Source organism: Rosa rugosa, chromosome 7, assembly GCF_958449725.1.
Source record: "Rosa rugosa chromosome 7, drRosRugo1.1, whole genome shotgun sequence".
NCBI lineage: Eukaryota > Viridiplantae > Streptophyta > Magnoliopsida > Rosales > Rosaceae > Rosa > Rosa rugosa.
The window spans coordinates 25,849,042-25,863,995 of record NC_084826.1 but is presented as its reverse complement, the minus strand read 5'-3'; the positions used below and the strand labels follow the sequence as shown (position 1 = coordinate 25,863,995).

Here is a 14,954-nt window from a genome sequence, read left to right as displayed (position 1 = left end):
GAATGCTCTTATAGTTAAGTCCAGATGTACCAATTAAAACAAAAATGATACTAATCTATCTAATATGTGCTGGTTTGAATTGAATGGCATTGATAACAAATGGTAAGAAATGAAAGAGAAAAAGCCAATTTTAAATAGGAGTCAGTACGTTATATACATATTAAGTAAGATTTGAATGCATTGACTACAGTAATTGCTAGACAACATATAGTTTCAGTGAATTAAGCAACAATGACGCACAAGTAGTAATGGTCCTCTATCTAATTCGTATGGATCTGCATGACACTTGAAACTTGATGACTTGTAAACCAAAATAGACTCCACTTCACTGGTCTGATGTAGGCATCCCCTGATTTTCAGAGCGTTCAAGTTCTAAAGCAAGTAACTAACCGATCTAGCATTAAAAGTGGACACTAGCTACATTAATATTTGGTAACTTTTCCTAATTTTAGGAATAATTCAGATTCTTTTAAAAAATAAATATTATCTTATGATTTTTTTTATTTTTTTTTTACTTTTTTTACATATTTCTTTAAATGAAAGTGGAGAACATTTCAAGCATGAAAAATAACAACAAAAACACCCTTTTGTTTCGGGTGAGAGCACCTTGAGTCTCTGTTTCCTCTATATCTATAATTTTACTAAGATAATCCTTGTTGTCAACCATTATCAATTTTTTTTTATACTTTGATGCCCCTTAAAAATTAAAAAACTTTGAGAATCAATTAAATTACGAGGATAATTATGACAATTACAAAAGAAATTATTATTAAGAAAAAATAAAAAAGGATCATGCAACTTCTCTTTCTCTCTCGCTATCATCTCTCTATAATAACAGTTTTCGATTCATTACATTTTTTTTTATTCTAAAAAAAAATAAAAAAATAAAGGAAAAGAAAGTAAAGTCAAAACAATTACATTGCAATGGGAATTGGTTTACTCATTTCATTTGATAATCTCTTTATATATGGAGAAAATTACAATGGAAATATCGATTACAATAATGACGATAAATGCTGATTGAATTGTAATCCCTAATTCCTTAATTTTCTCTTCGTCAGTTACTTTGACGAAGACACATAATGTGTTTTTCCTTTAACACTCCCCCTTGTGCCAAGTCAAAGACAAAATGGTGCATGAATTGTTGTCTCACTAAAAACCTTGCCAAGTAACAATAAAAACCCTGTGGGACAAAAAAATACACCTTGATCCAAGGAAAAGAGCACAACGCATCTATCACATTTGATGATGACATGTGTGTGATAGACTCCCCCTGACGTCTACACCTCCCCCTGATCCTTACATTAGTCAAGGGAGCTTGGAAAGTCTTCGCATTCCTATGTTTTTCACATGTTTCTCAAATATGGCCTTAGGCAATGATTTGGTGAACAAATCTGCCACATTCTCCTCAGACCATACTTGATTCACTTGAATCTTGAGGAGAGCCTGTTGTTGCTGATTGTAGAAAAACTTTGGCGATATGTGTTTTGTATTATCACCCTTGATATAACCTAGCTTCATCTATTCGATGCAAGATGTATTATCTTCACAAATGCAAGTAGGCTATTCAGTGGTAGAACTCAAACCACTAGTCCCTCGAATATGTGTAATGATAGCTCTTAGAGCAAGTTCACCCGTGGGTCACCAGGTCACCTACTATTCACTGCTTTTTATGTGTATTTTCATTATCTGGGTCACAGACATAGTGTATTTCGTGCCTTGGGTCGCCATGTGTCACCTTAGGTCACTTTCTGGGTCACCCTGGTGACCTGCAAGCTGACTTGGTGACTCAGGTCTTATTGGAAACTGTGCCCGTGACCCAGAGAGTGGAAATAAACACTAAAAAGCAATGAATACTAGGTGACCTGGTAACCCAACAGGTGAACTTGCTCTTAACCATATACACTCACAAACCGCCTTATGTAGAGCAATGATCTCTGAGTGGTTCGAGGAGGTAGCCACAAGGGTTTGCTTGGTTGGTCTCCAAGATATCGCCGTGTTCCCAATGGTAAATACATAACCAGTTTGGGAACGACCTTTATGTGGGTCAGAGAGATACCCAGCATCAGCAAAACCAACCAAAACATTATGTGGCTCTTTCACCGTCAACATTTCCTTTGGGGATTGCAGTTTCATCTGCGGTCCCTCTTGTCCCTCTGTAGGGAAAGAACAATCCCAAATCAATGGTTCCTTTTAGGTATCAAAAAATGTTCTTGATACCATTCCAGTGATGCTGCGTTGGCGCTAAGCTAAATCTAGCTAACAAGTTCACTGAGAATGCAATGTCTGGTCGAGTGCATTGGGTTAAGTACAATAACGTGCCTATTGCACTTAGATAGGGAATTGTAGCTCCTAACACCTCTTGGTCATCTTCCTTTGGATGAAATGGATCTTTCTTTGCATCCAAGGCTAGAGGCTTTTGAATATTTTGTTTCAAAATTTATATTACTTAACAGTAGGTTTATGTGTATATTGAAGTGCGCGCGCACACACACACGATATTATATGTATTGAATATAATGACGGATCATCGAAAACCTAAGCGGTACAAAATATTCTAAAGTATGAGTCTGCCATCTGGACATGTATTAACATATGGAGGAATAGTTTACGCCTCATCCCTTAACGTCGTTTGAAAGTTTCATCTGGGTACACATGATTATCTACAAAGTAATCATTCAACAGTTTGGCATTAGCTACCTCACAGTCTTGAGGATGGATAGCGCAGCCTGGAACGGAACCACCTTACTGAAGTTGTTGTTAGAGTTGGTTAGTAGTCGACCATGTAGCTGCCTCCCTCATAGCTTATGTTGTATATATTCCTTCTTCTCTCTGCATCATATTCCTCATCTTCTTCTTCATCTTCCTTGTCTCCACGTACTCTCTCATCCCACTTAGAAAACCGGTTGAAATTCATCCTACAATTTAATGAAAAGTTATAAGCTAAGCAAAAAACTAGAGAGGAAATATATGAGATGGTGAGATATGCAACTGAAAGCAACCTTTTTATTGAGGTTTGAAGTTGAAGATAGAACTGTAACGTGGATATGTTATCTATTCGGGAATCCAGGGAGCTGATTACAACATGACATGTGGCATTCAAGAAATGATAAGATTCTATTAAGATATGAGCTGTCATGTGTTCATCAAATCTAATTGGGAATATGAAGATTATCTTACAAGTGGACACGTAGCACTTGAAAATCCTATATGATAGTTATTTACACTACCACGTAAATGTTTTAGCTTATCAAAATTGTACATGTTAGAAAAAAAATACTTACGTCTAAAAAAATAACCATTAGATTTCCTCAAGTGATAACACACTACCACAAAAAAAAATTCCAAAAGAAGAACGCGCCTCACGCGCTGAAACCCTAGAGCCCGTGCTTGAGTTTTTCCTTCATTCTTGTCCGGCTGCGCGGCGGCGCTGGGGCCGGCCTCTGGCCGCTCCGGCGCATGCTGTGTGCGGCCGGACGGGAAGTCTGGTTGTTGGCATGTCCAGTGCGTGGAGGCTGCGGTCGAAGGGGGCTTCGAATTGTTTCTCTCGGTGTAAGGAGATGGCTGGATCTGTGTTGTCGCTGAGGATGGGGACCGGACTGGAGATGGATCTAAACCAGAACGGAGCGGCTCGTGGCGGTCTGTGGAAGGCAGGTTGGGATAGGTGGTCTGCTGGTTTGGAGCGTTGGCTTGCTGGGATGGATGAAGGCGGCTCGATGGCGCTTGATTCGAATCGTGGCGTAGCTCCATGGTGGAGGGTTGGGTGTTTCAACGGTGGTGAAGCGCGACAGGCCAGCGGGAACGCACCGGTGGAGGGGGCCCGATGTCGGAGGCTGGGCGGCGGACATGGTGATTGGGCGGCGGCGTGGATGCAGGTGTTGAATTGGGCTGAGAAGGGATTTGGGCTCCTTGCTGATTTGGTCTCTTGGGCCTGGACATTGCTAGTGGGCCCCGTCTGGGCTTGTGCTTGGGTTAGGGCTCAATTTTTGGGCCCTATCTTGGCTGCTTATTTATTTACAGTTTTTATCTATTTATGTTTTCTAGTTTGGCTGCGCTTATTGCGAGTAATAATTTCCTACACTTGTCGTGTAGGGCTAGTCGGGTCTTGTGCCTGTGTATGCACTCTAAGTGCCTTGTCTGCTCTGGGTAGGCAGCGAGTTCCTTGCTTCGTCAAATGGTCGCTACCGCCTAGTGGCAGGGTGAAGCTAAGTGTCGTCGGATTTATCCTCCGGCGGCAACATAGTAGGAAAGCTGTGCTTATGGTAATTATGCTATGTTGTAATCGTGTTACATATCGAGTTATCTTTCCGTTATGTCACCGCTATTTCAAAGCAAATAGAGTCGCCAGTAGAGCGTTCTTTGCTAGTTGGTGCCTCGTTGAATACAGTTGTTTGGTAGAGACTCCTGTTAGTATTTCAGGACGTTTTCTAGGTGTTTATTGTAATCAGGGGTTTAGGCTCAATGTCCCCCCCTTGTATTCGACAGTTTCATTAATCAAGGCTTGAGGGCAGCTGCACCAGCCCTTTATTCAAAAAAAAAAAAAAAAAGAATATTATTAAAAATAATAAGATTATAAATTTGAAAAATTAATCAAATAATAATAAGATATTAAAAATAGCTAAAATTTGGTCTTTCATTGCTGAGACTATTTATTAAACAATTACATTTTAAGGGCTAAATTTAGTCCCGAAACCAATATAGCTATCGATTATTGAAGAGGGGCCTAAAATTCTATCAAAAGCAACAGATGGGCATGCCCAAAATACCCCCAAGTTCTGCATCACTTTATTTTTAGTCATTATTCGCCAGCCCTACTCAAAACCCATATGTCGAAAGTACACAAGATGTCTTGGCAACTCCATTTGTGATTTGTGTGTGATAACTTTGTTTCAATAGAATTGGGCAGAGAGTGGAAATACCCCTTAAAGACAGGGTCACGGGGCACAAAACGACCTCCTTAATTTCCTTGTCCACATCGGTAATTTGAATATCATCGGGATAATGCGGTCATATATCCGCATCTTTTCCCACCAAAAAACGGCCTCGGTCTTATTCGTTAACCCCAACCCCACCCTCTTCTTCTTCTTCTGATGATGATGATGATGATGATGGGAAGAAGGGTGAGGGTGTTGTGCTGCTTCACCACCTTTACATATGTGTATCTCTACTCCCTTGTCGTGGCGGCTTTGCCAACCATACCGGACGGTGATCACCATCTGCTACTGCCCGGTGCTGGCGAGTCATTCAAGATCGCTCTCTTTGCCGACCTGCATTTCGGAGAGGCCGCCTCCACCGACTGGGGTCCACTCCAAGATGTCAACTCCCTCAGAGTCATTGTCAACTCCCTCAGAGTCATGTCCACTGTGCTTGATCATGAAATCCCAGGTTGGTGTGTCGACGTCTCATGTTTTTCTTTTTTGGGCAGTCAGTTGAACTTGAATTTTCATGTCTTTGTTTATGTTCTATCCTTGCTTTCGCTTAGTTAGCACAACGACTCAGAAAGAGACCTATTAAAAGTTGCGGGTTTAGACATTTGATGATATATTAAACTGATTTGACCTATTCAATACTTAAAAATTTGGGACTGAAAAGGAGTTTAGGGGTTTTCTAGATCAGTGATTTAACGCATCACTATCGACATGTAGGTTGCGATTCTACTGAACCACTGATCACCTATGACACACAATTGCTTCCGTAACAATTTCAGCCACAGCATGCTAAGCATTGATTATTCTTGATAAGCAACCCAAAAGACTGAAATAAATACTTCTTATATAATCACTTTTCAATCAGTACAATGTAAAATTCTGCATTGAATAACAATTTTGTGGGTTCATATGGTGTGACATGAAATTGGTATTTTTGTATTGAAATGAGGGGAGTACATATCACAAAGTCACATTCCATTTTGTTTATTATTGTTCATATCTTGCTCCTGTGGTTCTGTTGCACTATGTACAAGATGGTACCTCTGGACAGTCCATAGATATATAGATGTGAGTATGTGACTGGTGAATGATGTGAGCCAAATTCGTTTAATCGCAGTGGTGTTGGTCCATTGGATGCTGACAATAGAAATTTAAGCATCGGTCTCACATATATCACTTGACCATACTTCAAGTATAATTCATGGAATGAATCGGTAGACAATCACTGGTGGATCCAGGAATTTTCCCTCTTAGTGGAAGAAGAAGCTTGCTTTGAGGCACTTTAGGGCCGTAACACAAACTTGGGTCGGGGTGGATGCATGGCTGGCTTCACTGACATCCCTGGATTTGCTATGAATCTTCTTACAGTATCTCATCTGTAGATTTTACTTGCATTTTACTCCTTTAAGAGTGTACCTGCTATATGAAGGAAATAATAAAAAGAAAAGATTGCGTATACCGTTTTTGTACTACATATGGCTAATATGAGCATTTCATTAGTCCAAGTATTTGCTGGTTGTATCGCTATCAATTCTAACTAATGACAAGAACATGGCAGATTTTGTTATCTATCTTGGAGATGTCATCACAGCCAACAATATAGCAATTAAAAATGCAAGCTTGTATTGGGATCAGGCAATTTCTCCAACAAGAGCCAGAGGAATTCCTTGGGCCAGTGTTTTTGGAAACCATGATGATGCGGCATTTGAGTGGCCGATGGAGTGGTTTTCAGGTCCCGGAATTCCTGAAATTCGTTGCTCTGTAGCCAATTCCTCATGCTCAGGTGATTAAGTTTAACATGTTAGTTTGTTAGTTGTATAAGATGAATTGTTTTTTGCTGAGTAATTATGAATTTCTGACCAATGACCGATTGCTCTACTCTTAGCATTGATGATGGAGAAATTCCTTGGGGAACTTAATGGAAAATGGAAACATAAAATTATTGATTTTTTTTTTTTCTACTAAATAAGTACTGTTATTCAAGATACAGTCAGCTTTCTTTCTGATGATTTTTAGTGACAAAGCAAAAATCCAAATGATTTTTGGCCATAAACATTTGTATTCATATTTTAGCTCCAACTTTATATTTCCAGAAGTTGTTTGCTTACATCTTCTAAAGCAATGTTGTTCAAAAAGGAGTCTGACATTCAAATATCTATGATGAATTTAAGCAGGACACCTTCACTGTGTCTGATGAACTCTTACTTAGAGACTAGTGACTCTGATCAATTGATTCAATACTTCCCAATTCTGTTGCCTTGGATTATAATTAAATTCATTTCGGTTGTGATACATTGAATTTGTTGAATGAAAAATATTGGTTGGTGCTGTTATATGATATGGTTATCTTCTTTTATTTGATTTATATACATTTAGTTTATAGGAGAATAATCAGTAAGCATTTTGATACTAGTTACCTGCTATGACAATTCCATCTGTCATGTAGGAGAAGAAGACTGTAGCTTCAAAGGCACACATCGTCTGGAGTTGATGAAAAATGAGATTGCACTTAGCCCTCTTTCATATTCTCGATATGGTCCTAAAGAACTTTGGCCTAGTGTATCTAACTATGTCCTCCAAGTTTCTTCGTCAAACAATCCCGGATCACCTGTGGCATTTTTATATTTCCTAGATTCTGGTGGTGGTTCCTACCCAGAAGTTTTATCAAGTGCCCAAGCAGAATGGTTCCGTCAGAAAGCTCTAGAGATCAACCCTGATTCAAGGTAGAAAATTGTGCAAGCAGAACCTTTGTTATTATTCTTAGTCCACCTTCTTAACAAGTGGAATCTGGCATCTTATTTACTCGATATTATATGAACATAAAAAATACGGATCTGTTTCTTTACACTTATGTGTCTGCTTCGAGCTCAAGACATGCAAAAACTCACTTCTAGTGAAGGGAAGAGATTTACATGACTTGATGGGTTTATTGTTTTTTTTTTTCCTCAAAAGAAGACAACTGATTCAAATTACTAAATCATCTCTTTTTAATCTTCTTACTCTCTTGTTCCTTGTCAACCAAATAAAGTCTTATTTGACAGGGTGCCTGAGCTAATCTTTTGGCATATACCAAGTCGTGCTTACAAGAAAGCGGCTCCAAGATTTGGTATACACAAGCCTTGTGTCGGTTCAATTAATAAGGAGAGAGTAGCAACTCAAGACGCTGAAAATGGCATCATGAAATTTTTGGCTGAAAGGGTTTCTGTCAAGGTGAGTTCAAACTTTTTTTTTTTTTGTCATGTACCATAAGTATGGATGTATGGTTAACGATAAACAGATGGAACTGGTATACACTGTTGAAGCTCAGATATATAAACCGATAGACCCACATTTAGAAATTACAGAATTTGATGCTACAAGATGTCTTATCAGTGAATTCTTGCTTTTAGAGAGATCTAAAATGGGGCTTCTTTTCGTCCTGCTGCAAGATCAAGTAAAGAGCTTATCATTTGTTCTATACTGTGCGGCTAGGACAGGTTATCTCATGCTCCATTTGTGCATTGTTAGACACAAAGCATGCACTAAATCAGCTACTTTACATAAATAGAACTTGATTTAAGGAGAGCCAAGTTATAGATTGATCAAGTGTATCCTGGTTGTGAAAAGCATTGGCTAGCGCCGTTAGCCACATTTTCCTGAGGGTGTCAGAGTTAGTTCAGTTTTCCTTTCCAGAGCTTAGTTTGTTGGTGTTCATGGTAATTCTATAGTAAAAAGATTTACCCAAAATAATAATCAAGGTTTCAGATTTGGGTTATCCTAGACCTAGTGTGAACCAAAACTAAATCTAGTAGAAGGCTGGAGACTTTGGGTAAGCTTGCAGAACCACATTTGGTGGTGCATGTACCTCATTTGTTTTCTCATTAAGGTAAGAGCTGTCCACTGATAACTTATGTTGGTTTACCACTCAGATAGGTTGTGCGAATTATTAAACTGTAAGATGATAAGTCGATCAATACAGTTGACATTACAGGTGAAAATTGCGAATCAATTGGGTTTCCTTGAGCTGTAATAGGTTTATTGAACTTCATATAAAGCTATGGCTTTGTTTGGTGGGACACATATTAGCTCATTGTAATTTGTTTTCGTTGGCCTTGTGGCAGGCAATATTTGTAGGACACAACCATGGATTGGACTGGTGCTGCCCTTATAAGAAACTGTGGCTATGCTTTGCTCGGCATACTGGTTATGGTGGCTATGGAAACTGGGCTAGAGGAGCTAGAATCATAGAAATCACCCAGCAGCCTTTCTCTATTAAATCTTGGATTAGAATGGAGGATGGTAGTGTACATAGTGAACTTGTCTTGAGTCCCTAATAAACTGTTTCCTTCTGATTTTCTGTGCTACCAGCAGAAAGGAAACTATTTGAAACTAATATAAAATTAAAGAAAAAATAAATGTGTATATACATGGAAACTACAACACGCATCTCTCTGTACAGTATTTCAATATTTCAATGTATTCTTCTTTTCATGCTTCAATATTTCAATGCTCAATGCTGTTGATCTGAACAGTATAATGTTGTTAGGGTGCTTTACCTCTATTTATTGTTCCCAGTGGTTGGCTGTTTCCAGTCTTTTGCAGTCAAACCAAGCTGCATTATCAGCTTCTGGATATCTTAGTACTAAAGCAAAGAATGATCTAACCACCAAAGAATTGAATGTACAAAATTTTTAAAGTGACCCAATAAAAATTAAATAATAATAATAATACTAATTCTCTTTGTTATTCTTTTCTTGTTAATAGACCTTTAAAACTGAAAGCATAGCACACTAAAAGCAAAACTGATTTTAATTCATCTTATGGTCCCTGGAACATGAAGCAAAGCTCCGCCACTCTGAAATGCAAGTTTAATGTTATTTTTATAATCATATACTTTACATAAATATTCAAGATTGAAAACTGCATCAAGTGTTGAGAATGCATTTAGTCATGATAGTGTTAGTATGCTTTTCATTTCAATATTGTCATGCTTACTGGTGAACTCTTTCTTCCATCAAGCTGATGATTAGTTGACCCCTGTTTTCAAATAAATTAATCTAAAAGCTGGTTTTTTCTCTTTTTAAGAAGAAGAACAGATTACTTTCTTTAATCAAGAATACAAACTGGAAAATAAAAGATAAAATGAAATACTAATAATGGGTTCTTTGATGGGGATTTAGAGATAGGATCATTGCTGGGTAAAGGAAGGCCCTTAGTCTATTAAGGGTTGGTTTAGTTGGGTGAAGAGGCTCTTCTGAATCAAGGTAGGTCCTATTAGCAAAGGGTCATTTTCTATTCTAATTAGGACAACTCATTGCAGCCTCAATCAGTAAATCTAAGTTAAGCAAAAGTTGAATAATTTGGCCAAAAACAAAAAAGAAAAGAAAAGAAAAGAAAGCAAAAGCTGAACAAGATTCAGGCCATTAATTGATAGACTTGATTCATTATGGATATTGAACAGCTCAAAAGGCAGTTTGGTCTCACTTTACTGGGTCACACTTTGGAGGCGAAAGTTCTAATTTGACAAGTCAAAACTTGGTCATATAGTCACATGACTCACATCGAGTAGTGCAGCACAGAAATAAAGAGAGGAGGGGGCCATTCATTTTAGTTATACATCATAAACTTGCAATTTAGTTATATATCTACTAAATAGTGTTGGCCAGATGGTTCTTATTGGACCAAAGTCATCATGATATACCATACAATCTAGGCAGTGCATCATTATTTATCAGTTAATCTGTATGTTAGACTTCCATTGACACTTGAAGCATCAAGGGTGCTTGTGGAATTGACTATATAAGTAGACTTACTCTTCAGCAATTTCATTAGAATGAGTGGACTTTCTCTTTACATTTCTTGCTTTCAGTCTTTCTTTCTGTAAACAAGAACCATTGAGAACCTACTGATATATCAAGACAAAGAAAAGTCCATTTGGAGAATCATGAAGCTGTGATAGCTTTAACAGGTTTCTAGTGTTTTTAGCTTAAAGAACTTAAGAATTCATGAGTCTAGTTAGAACATTTCAAGTGTCACGAGGTGCTCATACTATTTTTTTTTACTTTTCTCTGTTGTATTTCTGTAGCTTGAATTTTATGTTTAACATAACAAGTTAACGAGGACATAATGGCAAGGACAAAGGGCTGGTTTGGTTGGGTGAAGAGGCTCTTTACTCCAGAATTAAAGACAAACACGAAAAAGGTTGAATCACACTCTTCCTTAATTGTATTAACTGCTTATTAATTTGTGTCCCTATTTTGTGTAATATACCTGTTACTTTCTGTACTTTTGCAGATATCAAACAAGTGGAGATGGATTTTTGGAAGACTTGAACTTCAGCACTACCCTTCTCACGCTGTGCTTACAGCATCAGAAAGAGCATTTCGTGAAGCTACAGAAGAGCAGAAAAAACATGCTTTGACTGTTGCAATAGCAACAGCGGTTGCAGCCAAGGCAGCTGTAGCTGCTGCCCAAGCTGCAGCTGAGGTTGTGCGCCTAACGGGAGCTTCACAATCTTTCCACCATTTCACAAAGTTTGACAGGAACATGGCTGCCATTAAAATTCAAAGTGCTTATCGCTCGCATCTTGTGAGTTTCTCAAAAACTATGCTGTTATGTCCATACTAGTCAGGCAACTCGGCAGTTATATACATATACCAGTACCCTATTACTTGTCCCTCCATTCTTGACCGACAAAAACTTGTGTATAACTACTAATATGATTTAGGATTTGAATGCATAAGGAAGATCTTGTTATGTGATTGGTTTAAAGCTTCTCATTACATTTAGGAGAAGTTGACGAGCAGGTGAGAACATTGTAATTAATTTGAGGTGTAAGTCCTCCCAATATATGTTCCTGTCAATCTTCAATTTGTTCTTGCATTAGATTGGAGTTCTAATCACACCTGGAATTTGTTTTAACACGAAGTGTTTTGAAACACAACCTTTAAGAGAAATGGTTCTTAAAAAAGTTAGGAACACCACTATTGTATTGTGTGTGTGTGTGTGTGAATCTACAACGCAGTCAAATTGATATCATGCAATGAGGATACCATCATGTCATGTCACTAGCATGATCTAATTTTCAAGTGAAACAGGCAAGGAAAGCATTGCGAGCCTTGCGAGGACTGGTCAGGCTTCAAGCCATAGTTCGTGGTCGAGCTGTGAGACGTCAAGCACTCATATCTTTGAAGCGGTTGCCATCTAACAGAAAAGCGCAGACAGAGGTTACGAAAAGGAGCATTTCTACCGTAGATGTGAGATGCAACGGTAGCGAAAAGAAGCATCTTGGCAGGCCAAAAGGGGAGTTGGATGAGAAAGAAATAACAGTAAGTGATGCGATATATCTTATATATGAAAAATTTATATTCATAAATATATATATATATATATATATATATATATATATATATATATATATATACAGTTCAGCTACGGTGCGGACGGTACAGATTTTCCGTTTTTCCCCACTTTCCGATTACATTTTCACATCTTAACCGTTCAATTTTTGGGTCCTAATGTATAGATCACCTCTGCAAAATTTCAGCAAATTTGGTGATCGTTAAGGCATCCAAAACTGCAAATTACAACAATGTACACGAACGGTTCCGGTTCGAATGATTCGGTTCGTTCGTGTAAATTACAGGTTTGGATGCCTTAACGATCACCAAATTGACTGAAATTTTGTAGAGATGATCTATACATTAGGACCTAAAAATTGAACGGTTACGATCAAAATATGTGATCGGAAAATGGGTGAAAACCCGAAATCCGTACTGAAATTTCGGTACAGACGTCCGCACCTGAGAAAAATCCTATATATATATATATATAATGAGGAAGAAAAGGTTACGAAGAATGAGAACAATCTTTTCTAGTAGCCGGCAGATAACAGAATTACATACAGATGTGCACTTATACATGTATAGTGCTGATCTCCAAGCTATTTCTGAACTTTATTTAATTTTTCATATGTATTATTTCACATACAATGGTTAGGTTCCATACTTATATACATTGTTTTAGGCCTTCAGAAAGCTCTTGTTGAGCTTCTTGCAAAAGTTGGTAGAGATTACGAAAATGAAGAACATGCAGCTTGGAGAATTTCCAGTCATTCCTTTGTGAAGTCCATTCTTAACTGTACCTAGCTATGATTAGATTCTATACTCATAGTTCAATGAGGCTTAATGTTCTATGATGCCATATATGAATTTACTGAATATTGTTGTTTATATGGATTTGTGGACAGCTTTTATGCAGCAGCAGACAGATGAGGTGGGATGACAGTCTAATTTCAAAGGAGGACATTGAAGCAATATGGCTAAGAAAGCAAGAGGCCAGAATCAAAAGAGAGCGGATGAAGAAATACTCGTTCTCTCTCCGGGTACTTCATTTTGAAATCTTATGAACTCTTCTTATCTCCGTTGGATAGAAATAAAAGAAGAGGAACAATTTATACTGAATCCAAAATAATTAGGCTATTATGTTTAGTTGGCCATAACATAACTATAGCTGTATTTTAGTTTCCTCCAGTAACTCTGTGCGACATAATTATATTTTCAGGAAAGCCAGAATGTGAAAATGTTAGAAGATTCAAATGGTAGTACTGGTGGAACGTTTGGAACTTCACAAGTTAAACTGAGACATTTGAGAAATGAATATTCAGTGGAAGGTCGATGAGTGTATGCCTTTCATTTTCAAGACGATCTTTCTGTCAAGCAAAACATAACTCTGGTCAAGATTAAGACCGTAGCTTGAAGGCAACTTCTCCAGTTTTTTGCCAGCTTGCAATGGTGGCCATGTCAGGATCTGCCAAGGAGAGACAAGGCCTCTAGGGCATGCCGAAACAACGAGTAGGATCACCGGATGGACAGTACAATCAAACTTACCTTAATAATGAGAATGGCTTCTCTGTTTAATAATTTTACTTATAATGCTCAATAAATTAGCAAGCTTTATTAGTAAGAATGTTAAGAATGTATAGATTTTGTTGGAATATTGGATCTATATTTAAGCAATAATAAATGTTAAAAGACGGTCATGTAGTAGTTATAACCTGCATATTAGTGATAAATATGTGCATAAGTTACCCTGCATATTAGTGATAAATATGTGCATAAGTTATTATAACTACTACATGACCGCCACCAAAACAACGCCAACCCTCCTGACTGACCATCACTAAGGACCTCTACAGAATGAGGAAACCCTAGCAACAACTGCAGCGCTTGGCAGTCTTCCTTCCTACTGATCTTTGTCTCGCATAGAAACACAATTTGGGGACGATTCTGGGTAATCAGTCCTTCAACGCCCTTACAGTCGCATCATTGCAGATTCCCCTGCAATTCAAGCTAATAATATCCATGGTAATGGCACTCGGTGACTTTCTCTCTAGAACCCTAGAAAGCAAACCCTAGCAGAGCAGCTAGGTTAGGAAAAAGAAGTATTGGATGCACATTTTTATGTATAGTTAATATACATCATCAGTGTAAGTAATAAGTAAGAAGCTCACCCTCTAAATGCACATATTAGTGATAAATACGTGCATATAGGATCCCAAATACGAAACCCTGAAGAAACATAGCCTATTCGCAGGGTCCACCAAAGAGCTCAATTCCAACAAGAACTCAAAGCAGGTTTGGACACTTCAGGCCCATTTGATTTTAGCCTCAAAACTGATTTGGGCCACCACAACCTTTTGGGCTTCCAAAATGATTTGGGCCACCCAATCCATTCGGGCCCCCAAAATGATCTGGGCACCCCACTTGCCGTTCCTTTGCCAAGCACACCAGACGCCGCCACTACCACTCCTTTGCCAATCCGGGCATCAGATGCAGCCACCGTCATCGTCTCAGACACCCCACAGGTGTGCTCTGCATGCTCCAGAGCCTGGTTCGCTGCACGGTGCACGACGACTATCTCCGCCACTTCCACTGGTTGGAGTGCAAAGGCCCTTGCCGCCATCAATCTGAATTTAGCCGCTTTGATCCGGGTCTAGAGGTCACACGTCCGCCACATAGGGCCTCTCATCTCTTGGTTTCTAGCCTT

At 38.5% G+C, this 14,954-nt stretch overlaps 2 protein-coding genes across 2 annotated transcripts; both read left to right on the top strand.

The window, feature by feature from the left end:
- Positions 1 to 5,354: 5,354 nt before the first annotated feature.
- LOC133723429 (probable inactive purple acid phosphatase 16) lies at positions 5,355 to 9,406 on the top strand. Its single transcript, XM_062150255.1, has 5 exons — positions 5,355 to 5,385; positions 6,487 to 6,711; positions 7,375 to 7,651; positions 7,970 to 8,138; positions 9,029 to 9,406. Exons 1-5 carry the CDS (start codon positions 5,355 to 5,357, stop codon positions 9,239 to 9,241), a joined length of 915 nt encoding a protein of 304 aa, XP_062006239.1. The 3' UTR covers positions 9,242 to 9,406.
- A 1,186-nt stretch (positions 9,407 to 10,592) lies between these two features.
- LOC133721847 (protein IQ-DOMAIN 12-like) lies at positions 10,593 to 13,941 on the top strand. The gene is made up of 6 exons (XM_062148589.1): positions 10,593 to 10,875; positions 10,993 to 11,108; positions 11,202 to 11,495; positions 12,005 to 12,235; positions 13,156 to 13,290; positions 13,470 to 13,941. Exons 2-6 carry the CDS (start codon positions 11,034 to 11,036, stop codon positions 13,584 to 13,586), a joined length of 852 nt encoding a protein of 283 aa, XP_062004573.1. The 5' UTR covers positions 10,593 to 10,875; positions 10,993 to 11,033; the 3' UTR covers positions 13,587 to 13,941.
- The last annotated feature ends 1,013 nt before the right edge of the window (positions 13,942 to 14,954 follow it).